General features: G+C 42.2%; 1 protein-coding gene across 1 annotated transcript in view; it reads left to right on the top strand.

The window, feature by feature from the left end:
• Window positions 1-336: 336 nt before the first annotated feature.
• LOC132406485 (choline transporter-like protein 2) overlaps window positions 337-16,851 on the top strand; it is a 128,212-nt gene continuing 111,697 nt past the window's right edge. Inside the window, exon 1 of the mRNA XM_059992224.1 lies at window positions 337-481. Within this exon, the coding sequence (XP_059848207.1) occupies window positions 454-481 (28 nt within the window). The 5' untranslated portion in view covers window positions 337-453. The remainder of the gene's footprint in view (window positions 482-16,851) is intronic.

Below are 16,851 nucleotides of genomic sequence, written 5' to 3'. Positions count from 1 at the left end.
GTATGTAACTCTCTATAAGAATACCTTCTTCAATCTGCAAGTTTCGCACAAACCAGAGGGTATCGTTCACCTAGTTTCTAATAGCAGCATCTTTCGGAACAAGCTACACAACACAGAATCCTATCCCACGCAGGCTGAACGTTAATACGGACCCTGTCACTCTCAGATCTTTTATATTTCTGCAGGGCATCAAAACATTCCGGTCGGCTAACGGTACTGGCGTCGGCTCCTATCCCGCCCCTCGCTCATTCATTGCTCTGAGACACATGCCAATCAGTCGAGCTTCGGGTTGTGATTGGCTCTGGCTCTGCTCGCCCTGTGCGCCGATTGGTCGCCCCGCCGCCGGTCTGTTTTGGCAGCTGGCGCCTGGCCCCGTCGACACAGGGGCGAACGAGAGGCGGCACGTGGCGCGGCTCTGAGGCGACTTCGAGCGGCCGAGGGGAAGCAGGCGCCATGGGTACCGGCGAGGAGCCGCAGCACGGTGAGCGGGCTGGGTCGGCGGGCCGGGCGGCGGCACGAAGGCATGGGCGTGGCTCTTAAAGCGGTAAAGTGCAGCCGGGAGTAGGCTGCTGCCCTGCCCTGCCCCGCCCCGGTGTAAGGGGCCCAGGCTGGTAGGGTGCATGGTCTCTGCCCTGGGATGTGGGGGGTATTAGATTCGCCAGCCAGCAGGGAGAGGTCTATGACTCAGAGGTTAAACGTAGGCCTCTTTTCAGAGAGAAACAAACCAAACGGATGCCAGTCTCAAGACTCACTGTGAAGGAACTTGGAAACTTTCAGAGATTTTGCACTTTTCCAAGCATATCTGTTTATTCAGTCGTGGAAAATCATGATGTAAACAGATGTTATCATAACTCCCTGAAAACGCCACGAAAATAAATTTTAACAGGAACATTCCCTGGTGTGCAGATGCTATGTCCATAATGTTGCTAATTGAGGTTAGCTACTAATCGCTCCGGGGTGTCAACAGGTGGTTGATAATCTTTTTTTCAGTACAGTACTTGCATTTAGTTCTTAAGTACTAACCTGTTCTTGTGTACCTACGTATTTGGAAGTTTCCAGGAACCCATCAGCCTTTAATTTGATTTTAGGGCTTGGTTTTGGCCAGAGTGTGGAGTAACAGCGAAAAAAGATGATTATTGCTCTGTTTTCTGGATTTCTTTCAGTTTAACATTAATTTTTTTCCCTATTTACAGATTACTTTAAGAAAATGTGTCTAGTGTTAGATGTCTTTCAGAATGTTAAAGATAATCTTTCGAACATACAAACTAGATAATAACTACCCACCTAACTGGATAGTATTGTCACCAATATCCTTTGAATAGTTTAGGCTCTGTGAGCTTTGATGGTCCCTAGTAATTTGGACACTGATTAATTTTAAGAATAAATAAAGCAATATTTTATTACAGGGAAATTGAATAAGCGGAGAGTTGATATTTATTTGTGGTTGGTATGGACAAGAGTACTGCATAGTTATTTTATTACCAAGCCAAGGATTGTTGGAGCCAAGGATCTGTTATTAGAGATAGGAATATGTTGTGGATTGTTTTATTGGTGCATTTTCGGTTAGGGTGGGCAATTTTTCATGTTTCCCTGACTCAAACTGGCTGACTGAATGTTCAATCTTCCATCAGTGTTTTGCAATTGCTCAGTCATGTTCTGACAAACTTTCCTAATATTTTTGAATGCATGGCAATGACAATGAATGTATTTTTTTTTTGCTGGGATCATGTACAGTATTCAAAGAAGTCTGATTTTGAGAGTAAAGTGATATTGTTAGTCCTGACGAAGGGTCTCGGCCCAAAACGTCGACAGTGCTTCTCCTTATAGATGCTGCCTGGCCTGCTGTGTTCCACCAGCATTTTGTGTGTGTTGTTTGAATTTCCAGCATCTGCAGATTTCCTCATGTTTGATATTGTTTCTGGTATCTTCCTGTCTTAGAAAGAGAAATGTTCCTGCTGATGTGTTGTTTCACTACTACCACTCTTTGTCACACATCATATAGGTGATTATACTTCAGTTGTAAATTCCAGGAAGGGGAAGAGGTAGTCCGGTTTGTTGTGGGAGGATGAAGCTCAACTCCAGACCTCCTGACCTTTAAACACGACTTGTTTAGGCTTGGGTAATTAAGAGGTTTGTTACAGAGCCCTGGCTAAGACAAGGTTGCTGAGGGAGCACGAACATTGACAACCGTTTAACTGGAATGTTACTGTGTGTGAGTCAGCTGAAGACAAGGGTGGGTGTGTGCGTCTGAAACTGTGCACATATGTTTAGAAATAGTCTTATTAATAATGTAATGTTATTAGTGTTGTTTTCTCTGGAGCGGCAGAGGCTGAGGGGAGAATTTATAGGTTTATGTGATAAGGTGTAGATAGCTGGCATTTTTTTCCCCCAGGATGGAAACATCTAGTGCCAGAGGGCATGCTTTTAAGGTGAGACAGGGATAAGCTCAAAGACATGTGTAAGGCAAGTTTTTTTTCCCAAACAAAGTGATACTACCTGGAATGCACTTCCAGGTGTGGTACTGAAGTAGGTTTTTAATAGTGAGTGTGCAGAGAGTGGAGGCATATTGGCTACGGAGGGATTAGTTTAATTAGTTAGGCTCAACATTGTGGACTGGGGGGTTTGTTTCTACACTGTATTGTTCTGTACTGCAGGAATTAACAATTTTACTCCAGTACAATATTTCAGAGACATTTACTGCTTAATACTTTGGCGACATCTAAAATGTAAGAGCAGGCTCATTGATTCCCTTGAGCCCATTTCACTTAAGTAATTTAGATTTCAGCAGGATAAGCAGAAAACTTGCTTTTTATCGGGGTTTAACATAAATTGTAGGAGACATATCTCTACTCTGTACAATGATTATTTTTTTTAAAGTGTTGCGCTTGCGTGATATCATTTTTTTTTCCCTAAATCTTGCCTGCAAGAGGTGTTTCTCCTCAATTCTGCTTTGGTCTAATGCTGTCTATGGTTAAGACTAACACCTTGTTTATGTTCTGAGGCATGTTGAATTGTCTGTATAACACAGTACTTTTTTCTATCTAACCTAGTTTATGTAGCAGTGGAATTTTAACATTGGGTGGTTTCAGATATATAGAAAACATTATAGGGAAACTGCTAACTCAGAAGGATGTTCTACTTTTCCGAATGATGTTTGTTCCACCCCCCCCCCCCCACCCAACCATTCAAATGTTTGGGATGTTGCATGACAGACACCTGCTTTGGAATAATAGTCATTTCATGCAAAGTTATTCAAACTTTCAGACACCAGTAGCACTCACCTATTCTACTCTTATCTTGGTTCATCTCCTGCTGCACCTCTTAGCCATTTTTGTCAACTCTAGACATTACATGTCTTTGGAACTCCAGAGCAGTCTCTGATTCTACTCTTTATATAATCCTGAGATGGTGATTCACAGTTGTTTTGTGGGGAGGGCCAGGTTGCCTCTCTGAAACTACTTGTATGAATGTGACTGTTCCCAAGAGGATTTTGCTCTCGGTGCTGTTTCTACTCTGTGGCTTTGGACTTCTCTGTAAAGTCAAGCAGCCCAGTGTCGACTTCCTGTAATTGCCCCAGTTTTGGTAGAAACTCCCACATTCAACAACTCTAACCCTTTCAATTAATGGGGAAATTGCTTTTGGGAAGATAGCTATTTTTTAATGAGTAGATTTAAATGTGTTTAATTGATAACATAAATTCCTTTGCATTATTTTAAATATTTTTATGGTACATATTTTTTTAGCAGTTTTTGAATGTCAGACATTATAGTTGTGGCTATGTTAGGTGTTTGATGGTGCTATTTCCTTGCCTCTCAAAGCTGCAGTGTGGCGAATCAGGCTTTGTGGACCAAGTTGCCAATGCAAAGGATGACCGGTGTAATGAAAGAAAATATGTATTTTCCTCATGGTTCGTATGAGTTATGGTTGTGGCAAAATTCAATTTGTAATTTGCATTTCTGACCATTGCTGGTAGGTAGTGCATCACTAAGTTCAGTGTTCCTCTGCTGAGCAAGTCAAACCAATTATGGGTGGACCTACAAATTTCCTTTGCTTCTGTGCCAAGTCACACTCAGTCCTGTGCATCGTTCACTTGGGTGTTGCTCACTAGCATTGAGCAACACCTAAGTTTTGAAATTCACGTTTGTTTTCAAATTCTTCCATCCCCGGCTGCTCCCCGTCTTTGTTATCTCCTGCATTCAGTTGAATCACCTTGACAGCTGCGCTGATATAACTCCTGGATCTTGCTCATCAGCACTTGTCTTCCTGATTTAACTCTGGAAGCGCTCTCTGGAATTTCCTCTACCTAGCTTTCCTCTAAAGTCCTCCTTAAAATTTGTTATCAGTGACCAAACCTTTCTTTGGTCATCTATCCTGACACCTTGGTATCAATTATTGCCTAATAATAATTCTGTGAAGAACCCTGAGATAATTCTGCCATTTAAAAGTTGCTGTATCAACAGAGTAATTGTTGTTGATTCAGGTCTGAATAAGTATTAACTGTGACATGTTTCCACATGCCTTGCATTGTTGCAGTGAAATTGGAAATAGATAAATGTCTGACTTGCAGTTGCTTGAGTAACACTCCTTAATTTTTTCTTGAGTCATAGTAAACATCACAGGAATTAGTTATTTATTTTGTTCAAATACTTTTCAAAACATACTTCTATCAAACAGGCAGGCTGTGAAGCTAAAATCAAGATAACGAATGGTATTGCAGATGTGGAATGTCTCCGAGTATCACAAAAGATATCAGTGAATTCCTGTGGAGGTTTATGACAGGAAATACAGAAAGAAGGGATTACTAGCTTGGGTGGTGAATCAGGAGCCCCATACTGACTTTGACTGTTGGTCAAAAAAAGTAGCATTCCAGGCTATTCAAGTTGCACCAAAAGTCCAGTGTGATAGGAGGACTGGGCTGAACAACATCTGCCTGGGAAAAGAAATTCTAAACTTGTCAATGCATTTGTGGACTTGAAGTTCCAACAAAAAAGTTAAAGGTTAGATGGGAAGCTAAACTGTGGTGGTGTCCCAGGCAATTTTAAAGCCAGTCTTTACCAGTGTAGCATGCCGTCAGAACAGCAAGCGGCAGATCAGTGTAAATCTTGATGCAGTTCGGTTAGTCCCTTGCACCTAGGTAGAAAAACAGCAGATTTCGCTTGCATGTGTCTGTTGTTTTACTCTTTGAGCTATTTGGGATAGTGCTGGTCTACAGTTCCAGCCAAATGGAGGTTTCTGACCCTGGGCAGTGTGGCGTTTGAGGCTTCTATTACCTTGGATTAGGAAGGGAGGAAACTCAGACAGAGTTAGTATTAACTGAAAGAAGAGATAGTAAGAGATTTGGGGGTGGGGGGGGAGATCCGAAATGATAGGAGAGCTGGAGAAGGGAGAGGATCATGGGACAGGAGGCCAAGGGAGAAAGAAAGGGGGAGGGCAGCACCAGAGGGAGATGGAGAGCAGGCAAGGAGTGATTGTGAGAGGGACAGAGAGAGAATAAAAGGGGGGGGGGGGAATAATAAATAAATATGGGATGGGGTAAGAAGAGGAGGAGGGACATTAACGGAATTTAGAGAAATCAATGTTTATGCCATCAGGTTGGAGGCTACCCAGACGGAATATAAGGTGTTGTTCCTCCATCCTGAGTGTGGCTTCATCTTGACAGTAGAGGAGGACATCAATAGACATATCAGAATGGGAATGGGACGTGGAATTAAAATGTGTGGCCACTGGGAGATCCTGCTTTCTCTGGCAGATAGAGCATAGGTGTTCAGCGAAACGGTCTCCCAGTCTCTTTTTTCCTCTCTCTGTCCCTCTCACAATCACTCCTTGCTTGCTCTCCATCTTCCTCTGGTGCTCCCCTCCCCCTTCTCCCTAGGCCTCCCGTCCCATGATCCTCTCCCTTCTCCAGCTCTGTATCCCTTTTGCCAATCAACTTTCCAGCTCTTAGCTTCATCCCTCCCCCTCCTGTCTTCTATCATTTTGGATCTCCCCCTCCCCCTCCCACTTTCAAATCTCTGACTGTCTCTTCTTTCAGTAAGTCCTGACGAAGGGTCTCGGCCTGAAACGTTGACTGTACTTCTTTCTATAGATGCTGCCTGGCCTGCTGCGTTCCACCAGCATTTTGTGTGTGTTGTTTGAATTTCCAGCATCTGCAGATTTCCTCGTGTTTGCAGAGTTCGTATTCCTCTTTCAGCTGTTTGGATATAGACTGCACTGTCCCAAGTGGCACTTGCTGTACTGTATTTAATATTTTGATAACATTTGAGTAAATGGTAAATATATTGTTTGATAAAGCATTCTTTGTTGTTTACATAATTCATTAGGGATTATAGGAAAGGTATACACCATTAAGCCACCATATCATATGAGAGCACCTCACTAAAGAAAAATTGGACAAAACATGAATTGGCTCCTGTGTTTCTCTTTTGTTTAGCTTGTGGAGTTACAAAGTACAACAGTGGTGACCAGGAATTTTTAAAACAAATGCAAAACAAGTACAGTTGGCCCTCCTTATCAGCAGATTCCACATGCACGAACTCAACCAACTGCGGATCGCGAAAACCCAGAAGCGCTCTTCCAGCACTTGTAGTTCGAGCATGTACAGACTTTTTTTTCTTGTCATTATTCCCTAAACAATGCAGTATAACAACCATTTTACATAGCATTTACATTGTATTAGGTATTATAAGTAATCTAGAGATGATTTAAAGTATAGGGGAGGATGTGCGTGGGTTATCATTGATAGGGATCGAAAAAAATCGTAAGTTCTCTTACTAAGTAAGTCGGAACAGGTACATTCAGTATTATTTAGCATCAGTTAGTCGAACGTTTGTCTTAGTATATAGTATATATTTTACCTTTCTGTACATATACAACACTTAAGAACGTATGTTTCAGCGCCGAGCTCAGGAACAGAAGTTCTCAGGACTCAGGACAGATCGCTCCCGAGTGCGCTTTCCACCGTGCCGGGTTGATGTGAGGATCAAAACCCCAAAACTCAATAATTAAACCACTACATTGCTTAGTAATAATTGTATCTTTCATCAGGGCAGAGCCTTTCTCACTTTATCCTTTAAAATTGTTCTGATCGTTGACCGACTGTAACCTAATGCTTTTCCAATGACCAATGGCATTTCACCTCTTTCTGAACAATTTATTATTTCCACTTTATTTTCAATCGTGATCGTGATTATTTTTATGAACAGAAACACTGCACATTCAGAGCTCTGGCGCTGGGTCCTAAGGTCCACCAGATGGAGGCAGGTTGCATAGGGGACGAGCATCAGCGAATTTTGGTATCCGCGAGGGGTCCCAGAACCAATCCCCCATGGATAAGGAGGGCCGACTGTATTTACCTGTTGAAGCATAGCACATTTTTCTTCGGATGGGGAGAGAGGTGTTTGAGTTTTAAAAATAAAAAGCAGAAAATTGATTAGATTAGCAAGTAATGGGTATGGCCACGGGTTCATAAACAGTGAGTTTCGGATGATGATAAAACAGAAGTGGCTGGCTGCATCGGAAAGATAGATGTATTTGATTGCACAATAGGTAACTGGATGATTTATATGGAAAAAATGAACAGTATTTTGAATCAAATTAAATATCTGATGAAAAACAAGTTCCAGTGTTGCTGAGTATAATGGATGGAAAAGCGTAACATCTACTGAGAAGTAACTGGTACTCCAACCAAACCAGCCGAAACAGGCTTTGCTGATATTGTGAACATAATATGAGAACTTTTAGAGCCAAAACCATAGTTGAATGCTTTAGGTTTCATAAGCACAATAAAAAGACATTTCAGCTTATGTGGCTGAATGGAAGAAATTGCCTAAACATTGTCAGTTCAGTAATGGGCTTAATGATGCACTGAGAGATTGTTTAGTTTGTCGAATCTTATAAGAAAGCGTTTAGTATGATATATATGTACAATGTCTGAAATACATCTTATGGAAATGTTTGTTTGATGATGAACTTCAATAAAGAAATAAATTACCAAAAAAAAGAAAGCATTTAGTAACCATTCCAAACTGAACTGCACTCATTCAAAAGAGCAGTTGAAATTGCTGTTTCAATGGAAACACCAGACAGAGATGCAAGAGTTGCAGTCAGGAATGAAAATGAGCATGAACAAAATTGCGAAATCTAAAGCTACCCACTGAGCAAATTGTGTTAACCTTGTGTCAGGGTCTCACATACACCAGACCAAAGCAGGATTAAAGGTGAAGCTTGTAGGACACCTACAAAGAACATACTGGGCAGACAAAAATGTATAACTGCACAGGGAAAAGAAAAAGATAAAATGTCATTGCAGTTTCACAAAGGGCATTAATCTGCATGCTGTTTACTTAAAAAAACTCTGAGAGTGACACAGGACTGGGTAGCCTTAAGATTTACAAATGAAAACTGATAAGAGAAAAACAATATGGCTTGCATCAGAAATGAACGACAAATTAATTAAAATGGAATTGGACACTAGCTCAACTGTTGAAGTCATTCCACAAAATAAGTTTGAATCGCATTTCAAAGATAGCGAGCTGAAACATGCAAATATCCATTTGAAAACTTACAATGGAAAAAAGATGGCTCCTGTGGGAATAACATTTGTAATAGTGAGATAAAACCAAGAAGCCACATTGGGCTTGTATGCAGTAAAGACAGGAGGGCCAGCATCGTTGAGCCATGTTTGACTGAGACAAATACAACCTGATTTGAATTCCATCCACCATTTGCATGCCACATTCCCTGGGATAAGAGTCAACTGAAAGTGAATTAAGAATGGTTCTGTTTGATGCCACAGGAGTGTTTAAGGATGGCATTGGAAAACTAGAGCATATCAAGAGTAAAATAGTGTTAAATGAAAATGCCAGACCTAAATTTTACAAAGTACATCCAGTTCCACAGACCATCTGTTATTAAGTAGCCAGAGAGCTTGATCGCATGGAGACTGAAGGAATACTTTCAAAGTTTGAGTGGAGCTCATGTGCACCATCGGTGGTCCCAATAGCTTAGAAGGACTCAAAAGGATTTATCATTGTAATGGGCTTATTTTTGGAGTAGCATTGGCATCTGCACTCTGGCAGAAAGCCTTAGAGTAGGTGCTACAAGGCTGCCCAGGCACTCAGTGTTACCTGGATGACATAATTGTTACCAGTGAGGATGACAAGTAACATTTCCAAATTCTCAAGACGGTGTTAAAAAGATTAGAAGATTATAAGCTCAGAGCATCAGGCAACAAGTGTAGATTCTTTAAACCAAGCATCACTAACTGTGGTTACACCATTGATGCAGAAGGATAGCACAAGTATGCTGAGAAAATTCAAGCAGTGGTGGATGTCCCAAGGCTGAAGTATATGTCACAGTTGTGGTCCTTTTCAGGAATTATCAATTCCTATTGTAATTGTGAAAGCAGTCATCAGAGAGATGCTGCTGGTAGATATAAAAGTCTTTATGTGAGACACACACAAGCTGACAGCCTTTGGAGTCACTTGAGAGAGGGAGGGAGAGACTATCCCCGACCCAACATTGCAGCACATTTTTATATGTTGAAGAACAAAGGTAATAGGACAATTTCTATAGTTACAATGCCCTCATAATGTTTCTTTTGAGTTGCAAGTCATTTTTTTAAATCCCTGTGTCTTCCCACCAAATCACTCAAAATGAGTGTCTCTGTGTTCTTTGAGTCGTACTCATGGAATAGGGTGTTGATTGCATTCATACATATAATGACATGTATCAGTCGGGTGTTTCCTGGTCTGCAATTTACTGTCCAAGCTGCATTTTAAATTCAATCTACAGTCCATATTCAGATCTGAAGATTGGTTGTTGTTAAGGTTAATATTTGCTACATACCCAAACCCCAGAATACACCCGAATACTCACAGGTTCTGACCAAACCTGGCTACTGTTTTCCATCCTTTGAATTCACTAGTACAGTTCGGGAATGGGCAAAAAGTGTGAGATGACTTTCCAAGGGGCAAAGGAAATGGTGACAGCAGACACTGAACTCAGACTTTATGATCCAGAGAAGCTTGCCTGTGACACCTCGCCTTGTGGTATAGGTGCAGTTATGTCACATGCTTTAAGTGATGGAAGTGAATGCCCCATAGCTTTTGCTTCACATTCTCTTAACATTGCAGAGACAAAGTTATTCACAGATTGACAGAGGCCTTAATTCTGGTTTGGGGTATAAAATGTTTCAACTGGTACTTCAAGTCAAGTCAACTTTGATTGTCATTTTGACCATAACTGCTGGTACAGTGCTTAGTAAAAATGAGACAGCGTTTTTCAGGACCATAGTTTACATGACACAGTACAAAAAACTAGACTGAACTACGTAATAAAAAAAAACACAGAGAAAGCTATACTACCGACTGCATAAAGTGCACAAAAGCAGTGCAGACATTACAATAAATAATAAACAGGACAAGGTGTCAGTCCAGGCTTCGGGCATTGAGGAGTTTGATAGCTTGGGGGAAGAAACTGTTATATAGTCTGGTTGTAAGAGCCCGAATGCTTCGGAGCCTTTTTCCAGATGGCAGGAGGGAGAAGAGATTGTATGAGGGGTGCATGGGGTCCTTCATAATGCTGTTTCCTTTGCGGATGCAGCGTGTGGTGTAATTGTCCGTGATGGCGGGAAGAGAGACCCCGATGATCTTCTCAGCTGACCTCACTATCCACTATAGGGTCTTGCGATCTGAGATGGTGCAATTTTTGGTGCAGTTTACTTGTTTTAACTTCAAGTATTACTTACTCCTTAACTCACTAATGTGACCAACCGTTCAGAATGTTCTGTCGATAACTCCTTGTAATTGCTTCTCTCAGTCACTTTGCCTCTGAGTCTTCTAACTTAGATATCACACTTAGAATCATTTGTTTTTCTTGTATGATTCTACTATCTTCATTCTGTTTGCCTGGAACATGACCATTAGTTAAGACCATAGATAATAGGAGCAGAATTAGGCCATTTGGCCCACCAAGTCTGCTCCGCCATTTCATTATGGCTGATCCATTTCCTTCTCGGCCCCATTCTCCTGCCTTTTCCCTGTAACCCTTCATACCTGACGAATCTATAACCTATTAACCATTGCCTGAAATATACCCAATGAGTTGGCCACCACAGCTGCCTATGGCAACAAATTCCACAGATTGACTACTTTTTGGCTAAAGAAATTCCTGTTCATCTGTGTTCTGAATGGACGTCCCTCTATTCTGAGGCTGTGTATTCTGGTCTTAGACTCCCTTATCATAGGGAATGTCCTCTCTGCATCCACTCTCCTGAGGCTTTCGATGATTGATAGGCTTCAATGCGATTTCCCCTTTATTCTTCTGAATTCCAGTGAGTACAAGTCCAGAGCCATCAAATGTTCCTCATACAATGAGCCTTCGAATCCCAGAATCATCTTGTGAACCTCCTTTGAGCCCTCTCCAATGCCAGCACATCCTTTCTTAGATAAGTGACCCAAAACTATTCAGTGCAAATGTCTTATAAAGCTTCAAAATTACATCCTTTATTTTTTTGTTCTAGTCCTCTCAAATTGAATGCTAACATCACATTTATTTTTTCCCACGACTGACTTGACCTGCAAGTTAACTTTTAGGGAATCTTGCACAAATCTCCCAAGTTCCTTTGCATCTTAGATTTTAGATTTTTTCTCTCCATTTAGAAAATAGCCTACCCTTTTATTCCTTCCACCAAAGTGCATGACCGTACGCTTCCTAATGCTGTATTCCATCTGTCATACTTTGCCCATTCTGCTAACCTGTATAAGTCCTTCTGGAGCATATCTGCTTCATTCACGCACCCTGCACTTCCACCTATCTTCATACTGCCTGCAAGCTTGATCACAATTCCATTATCCAAGTCATTGACATGTAATGTAAAAAGAAGTGGTCTTATCACAGACCATTAATCACTGGCAGCCAACCAGAAAAGGCTCCCTTTATTTCTTCCTGCCAGTCAGCCAATTCTATATCCATGGTAGCATCTTTCCTGTAAATTGTTTTGAGAGTTGTCCCATGTATTGATTCAATCATTAGTACACTAATCATATAACCATATAACAATTACAGCACGGAAACAGGCCATCTCGGCCCTTCTAGTCTGTGCCGAGCGCTTACTCTCACCTAGTCCCACTGGCCTGCACTCAGCCCATAACCCTCCTTTCCTTTCCTGTCCATATACCTATCCAATTTTACTTTAAATGACAATACCGAACCTGCCTCTACCACTTCTACTGGAGGCTCGTTCCACACAGCTACCACCGTCTGAGTAAAGAAATTCCCCCTCGTGTTACCCTTAAACTTTTGCCCCCTAACTCTCAACTCATGTCCTCTTGTTTGAATCTCCCCTACTCTCAATGGAAAAAGCCTATCCATGTCAATTCTATCTATCCCCCTCATGATTTTAAATACCTCTATCAAGTCCCCCCCCAACCTTCTACGCTCCAAAGAATAAAGACCTAACTTGTCCAACCTTTCCCTGTAATTTAGGTGCTGAAACCCAGGTAACATTCTAATAAATCTTCTCTTGTACTCTCTTTATTTTGTTGACATCTTTCCTAAAATTTGATGACTAGAACTGTACACAATACTCCAAATTCAGCCTTACCAATGCCTTGTACAATTTTAACATTACATCCCAGCTCCTATACTCAGTGCTCTGATTTATAAAGGCCTGCATACCAAAAGCTTTCTTCACCACCCTATCCACATGAGATTCCACCTTCAGGGAACTATGCATCATTATTCCTAGATCACTCTGTTCTACTGCATTCTTCAGTGCCCTACCATTTACCATGTATGTCCTATTTGGATTATTCCTACCAAAATGTAACACCTCACACTTATCAGTATTAAACTCCATCTGCCATCATTCAGCTCACTCTTCTAACTGGCCAAAATATCTCTGCAAGCTTTGAAAACCTACTTCATTATCCACAACGCCACCTACCTTAGTATCATTTGCATACTTACTAATCCAGTTTACCACCCCATCATCCAGATCATTAATGTATATGACAAACAACTTTGGACCCAGTACAGATCCCTGAGGCACACCACTAGTCACCGGCCTCCAACCTGACAAACAGTTATCCACCACTACTCTCTGGCATCTCCCATTGAGCCACCATTGAATCCATTTTACTACTTCAATACCAATACCTAACGACTGAACCTTCCTAATTAACCTTCCCTGTGGGACCTTGTCAAAGGCCTTACTGAGGTCCATATAGACAACATCCACTGCTTTACCCTCATCAACTTTCCTCGTAACCTCTTCAAAAAATTCAATAAGATTTGTCAAACATGACCTTCCACGCACAAGTCCATGCTGACTGTTCCTAATCAGACCCTGTCTATCCAGATAATTATATATACCATCTCTAAGAATACTTTCCATTAATTTACCAACCACTGATGTCAAACTGACAGGGCTATAATCGCTAGGTTTACTCTTAGAACCCTTTTTAAACAGTGGAACCACATGAGCAGTATGCCAATCCTCCAGCACCATCCCCATTTCTAATGACATTTGAAATATTTCTGTCAGAACCCCTGCTATTTCTACACTAACTTCCCTCAAGGTACTCGGGAATATCCTGTCAGGAGCCGGAGTTTTATCCACTTTTATATTCCTTAAAAGTGCCAGTACTACTTCCTCTTTAGTCATCATAGTTTCCATAACTTCCTTACTTGTTTTCCTTACCTTACACAATTCAAAATCCTTCTCCTTAGTGAATACTAAAGAAAGAAATTGTTCAAAATCTCCCCCATCTCTTTTGGCTCCACACATAGCTGTCCACTCTGATTCTCTAAGGGACCAATTTTATTCCTCATTATCCTTTTGCTATTAATATAACTGTAGAAACCTTTTGGATTTATTTTCACCTTACTTGCCAAAGCAACCTCGTATCTTCTTTTAGCTTTTCTAATTTCTTTCTTAAGATTCTTCTTTCATTCTTTATATTCCTCGAGCACCTCATTTACTCCATGCTGCCTATATTTATTGTAGATATCTCTCTTTTTCTTAACCAGTTTTCCAATATCCCTTGAAAACCATGGCTCTCTCAGACTTTTAACCTTTCCTTTCAACCTAACAGGAACATTAAGATTCTGTACCCTCAAAATTTCACCTTTAAATGACCTCCATCTCTCTATTAAATCCTTCCCATAAAAAAATTGTCCCAATCCACTCCTTCTAAATCCTTTCGCATCTCCTCAAAGTTAGCCTTTCTGCAATCAAAAATCTCGACCCTGGGTCCAGTCCTATCCTTCTCCATAATTATACTGAAACTAATGGCATTGTAATCACTGGACCAGAACTGCTCCCCAACACATACCTCTGTCACCTGACCTATTTCATTCCCTAACAGAAGATCCAACACTGCCCCTTCTCTAGTTGCTACCTCTTTGTATTGCTGCAAAAAACTATCCTGCACACATTTTACAAACTCCAAACCATCCATCCCTTTTACAGTATGGGCTTCCCAGTCTCTGTGTGGAAACTCAAAATCTCCCACAATCACAACCCTGTGGTTACTACAAATATCTGCTATCTCCTTGCAAATTTGCTCCTCCAATTCACACTCCCTATTAGGTGGTCTATAATACACCCCTATAAGTGTTACTACACCTTTCCCATTCCTCAGTTCCTCCCAAATAGTCTCCCGAGACAAGCCCTCTAATCTATTCTGCCTGAGCACCGCTGTAATATTTTCTCTGACAAGCAACGCAACACCTCCCCCTCTTGTCCCTCCGATTCTATCACACCTGAAGCAACAAAATCCAGGAATATTTAGTTGCCAATCACTCCCCTCCTGCAACCATGTTTCACTAATAGTTAAAACGTCATATTTCCAGGTATCAATCCGTGCTCTAAGCTCACCCACCTTTCTTACAATGCTCCTAGCATTAAAATAAATGCATTTAAGAAATTCTCCACCTGTTCCTCTCTGTTTATCTATAACAGTACAAAGAAGTTTACTGTCTTTTTCTTCCTTCTCCCATATATCTGTTCCTACACTCTGGTTTCCCTCTTCCCTCGTATCTAGTTTAAATCCACTGGAGTCTCTCTAGCAAACCTACCTGCAAGAATATTTGTCCCCCTCCAGTTCAGATGTAAACTGTCCCGCCGTGACAGGTCCCACCTTCCCTGGAAAACTGCCCAATTATCTATAAATCTGAAGCCCTCCCTCCTGCACCATGTCTTCAGCCACGTGTTGATCTGCACTATCTTACTATTTCTGAACCCACCTGCACATGGCACTGGTAGCAATCCTGAGATTGCTATCCTGGAGGTCCTGCCCTTTAACTTGGCACCTAGCTCCCTAAACACACCTTTCAGGACCTCCTCACTCTTCCTACCCACATCATTGGTCCCTACATGGACCACGACATCCAGCTGCTCACCCTCCCTCTTGAGAATATTGGGAACTCGATCTGAGATATTGTGGACCCTGGCACCAGGGAGGCAACAGACCATCCGGGATTCTCAATCTCTTCCATAGAGCCTCCTATCCGTCCCCCTAACTATCGAATCCGCCATCACTACTGCTGTCCTTTTTTCCCTCCTTCCCTTCTGAGCTGAGGGTCCAGTCTTGGTGACAGAGACGCAACCACTGCAACTTGTCCCTGGTGGGTCGTCCCCACCAACAATATCCAAAACGGTATGCTTATTGTTAATGGGAATGGCCACAGGGGTGCTCTGCTCTTCCTGCCCATTCCCCTTCCCTCTCCTGACAGTCACCCAACTACATGTCTCCTGACTCCTAGGGGTGACTATCTCCCTGAAACTCCTGTCTGTTTCTGCCTCTGCCTCCTGAATGATCCGAAGTTCATCCAGCTCCAGTTCCCTAATGCGGTTTGTCAGGAGCTGCAGCTGGATGCACCTTTTGCAGGTGTAGTCATCAGGGACAGCTGTGCTCGCCCTGACTTCCCACATACTGCAAACGGAGCATTCAACTGCCCTAACTGCTGCCTCCATTTCCTACTCCTAAGCTAATTAGATTAATTAAAGGAGCTTACCTGGCCTTACCTCACCTGGAGTGAAGCTCGTACTCAGCCTCTGCTCGCTTTTTAAATTCCCCCACTGATCTCAGAGGCCGGCTTCCACGCGCTTGCACAGTCGTGCCCTGCTCAACCTCGCCTCTGCCTGTTCCCGCCGAAGCCTGTTGAGCCAAAGCCGTCCCACTCTGCCTCAGTCCTCTCCGACAATGGCTGCTGTATATGGCGGTCCTCCTTTTAAACCTTTGGCGTGCTACGCCACGCGCCTGCGCAGTCTAGCCTCTTTGCCCCGATCAGTTAAAAAAAACAGCTTCTCTCCAAGCTTCTTTTACCTCTTCCCTCTCCACCTCTTGCTTCGATTTAAAAACAAATCAAATGTAATTATCATTCAAACCATACATGGATGCAGCTGAATGAGACAATGTTCCTCTGGGACCAAGGTGCAAAACATTCAGAATAGCAAGTAAACTTAAAAACATTCAAAAACTGAGTAACATAATTCAAAATAGTGAGCAAAGAAGCAGTGCCTGGCAATCGATGGTTCAGTCTTTCGGCAATATCCAGACACACGCAAACCAGCCTGTCCTTCTATCGCTCACGCACTGGAGGGGGAGCACAGACAGGAAAGGTCAGGTCCCTGCTGAGCGTGGACGTCACGCTGTAGCGCTTCCACATCTCTCATCTGGTCTGCAACAGTAGGCAAGCCTGAGGCTTGAGGCCTACTCCTTGTTACAGCTGAGGCGACGCAGCTCCCATGTCATCTGCCCCTCCATCAGACTAGGGTAACAGTAGTGAGGTAACATAACTTATCATTGCTCAATGGACTTGCGATTGCAAGTGAAATGTGTGAGG

This window comes from Hypanus sabinus, chromosome 16 (genome assembly GCF_030144855.1).
Source record: "Hypanus sabinus isolate sHypSab1 chromosome 16, sHypSab1.hap1, whole genome shotgun sequence".
Classification (NCBI taxonomy): Eukaryota; Metazoa; Chordata; class Chondrichthyes; order Myliobatiformes; family Dasyatidae; genus Hypanus; species Hypanus sabinus.
Note: the sequence above shows the minus strand (reverse complement) of the source record. Positions and strands in the feature narration are given on the sequence as shown.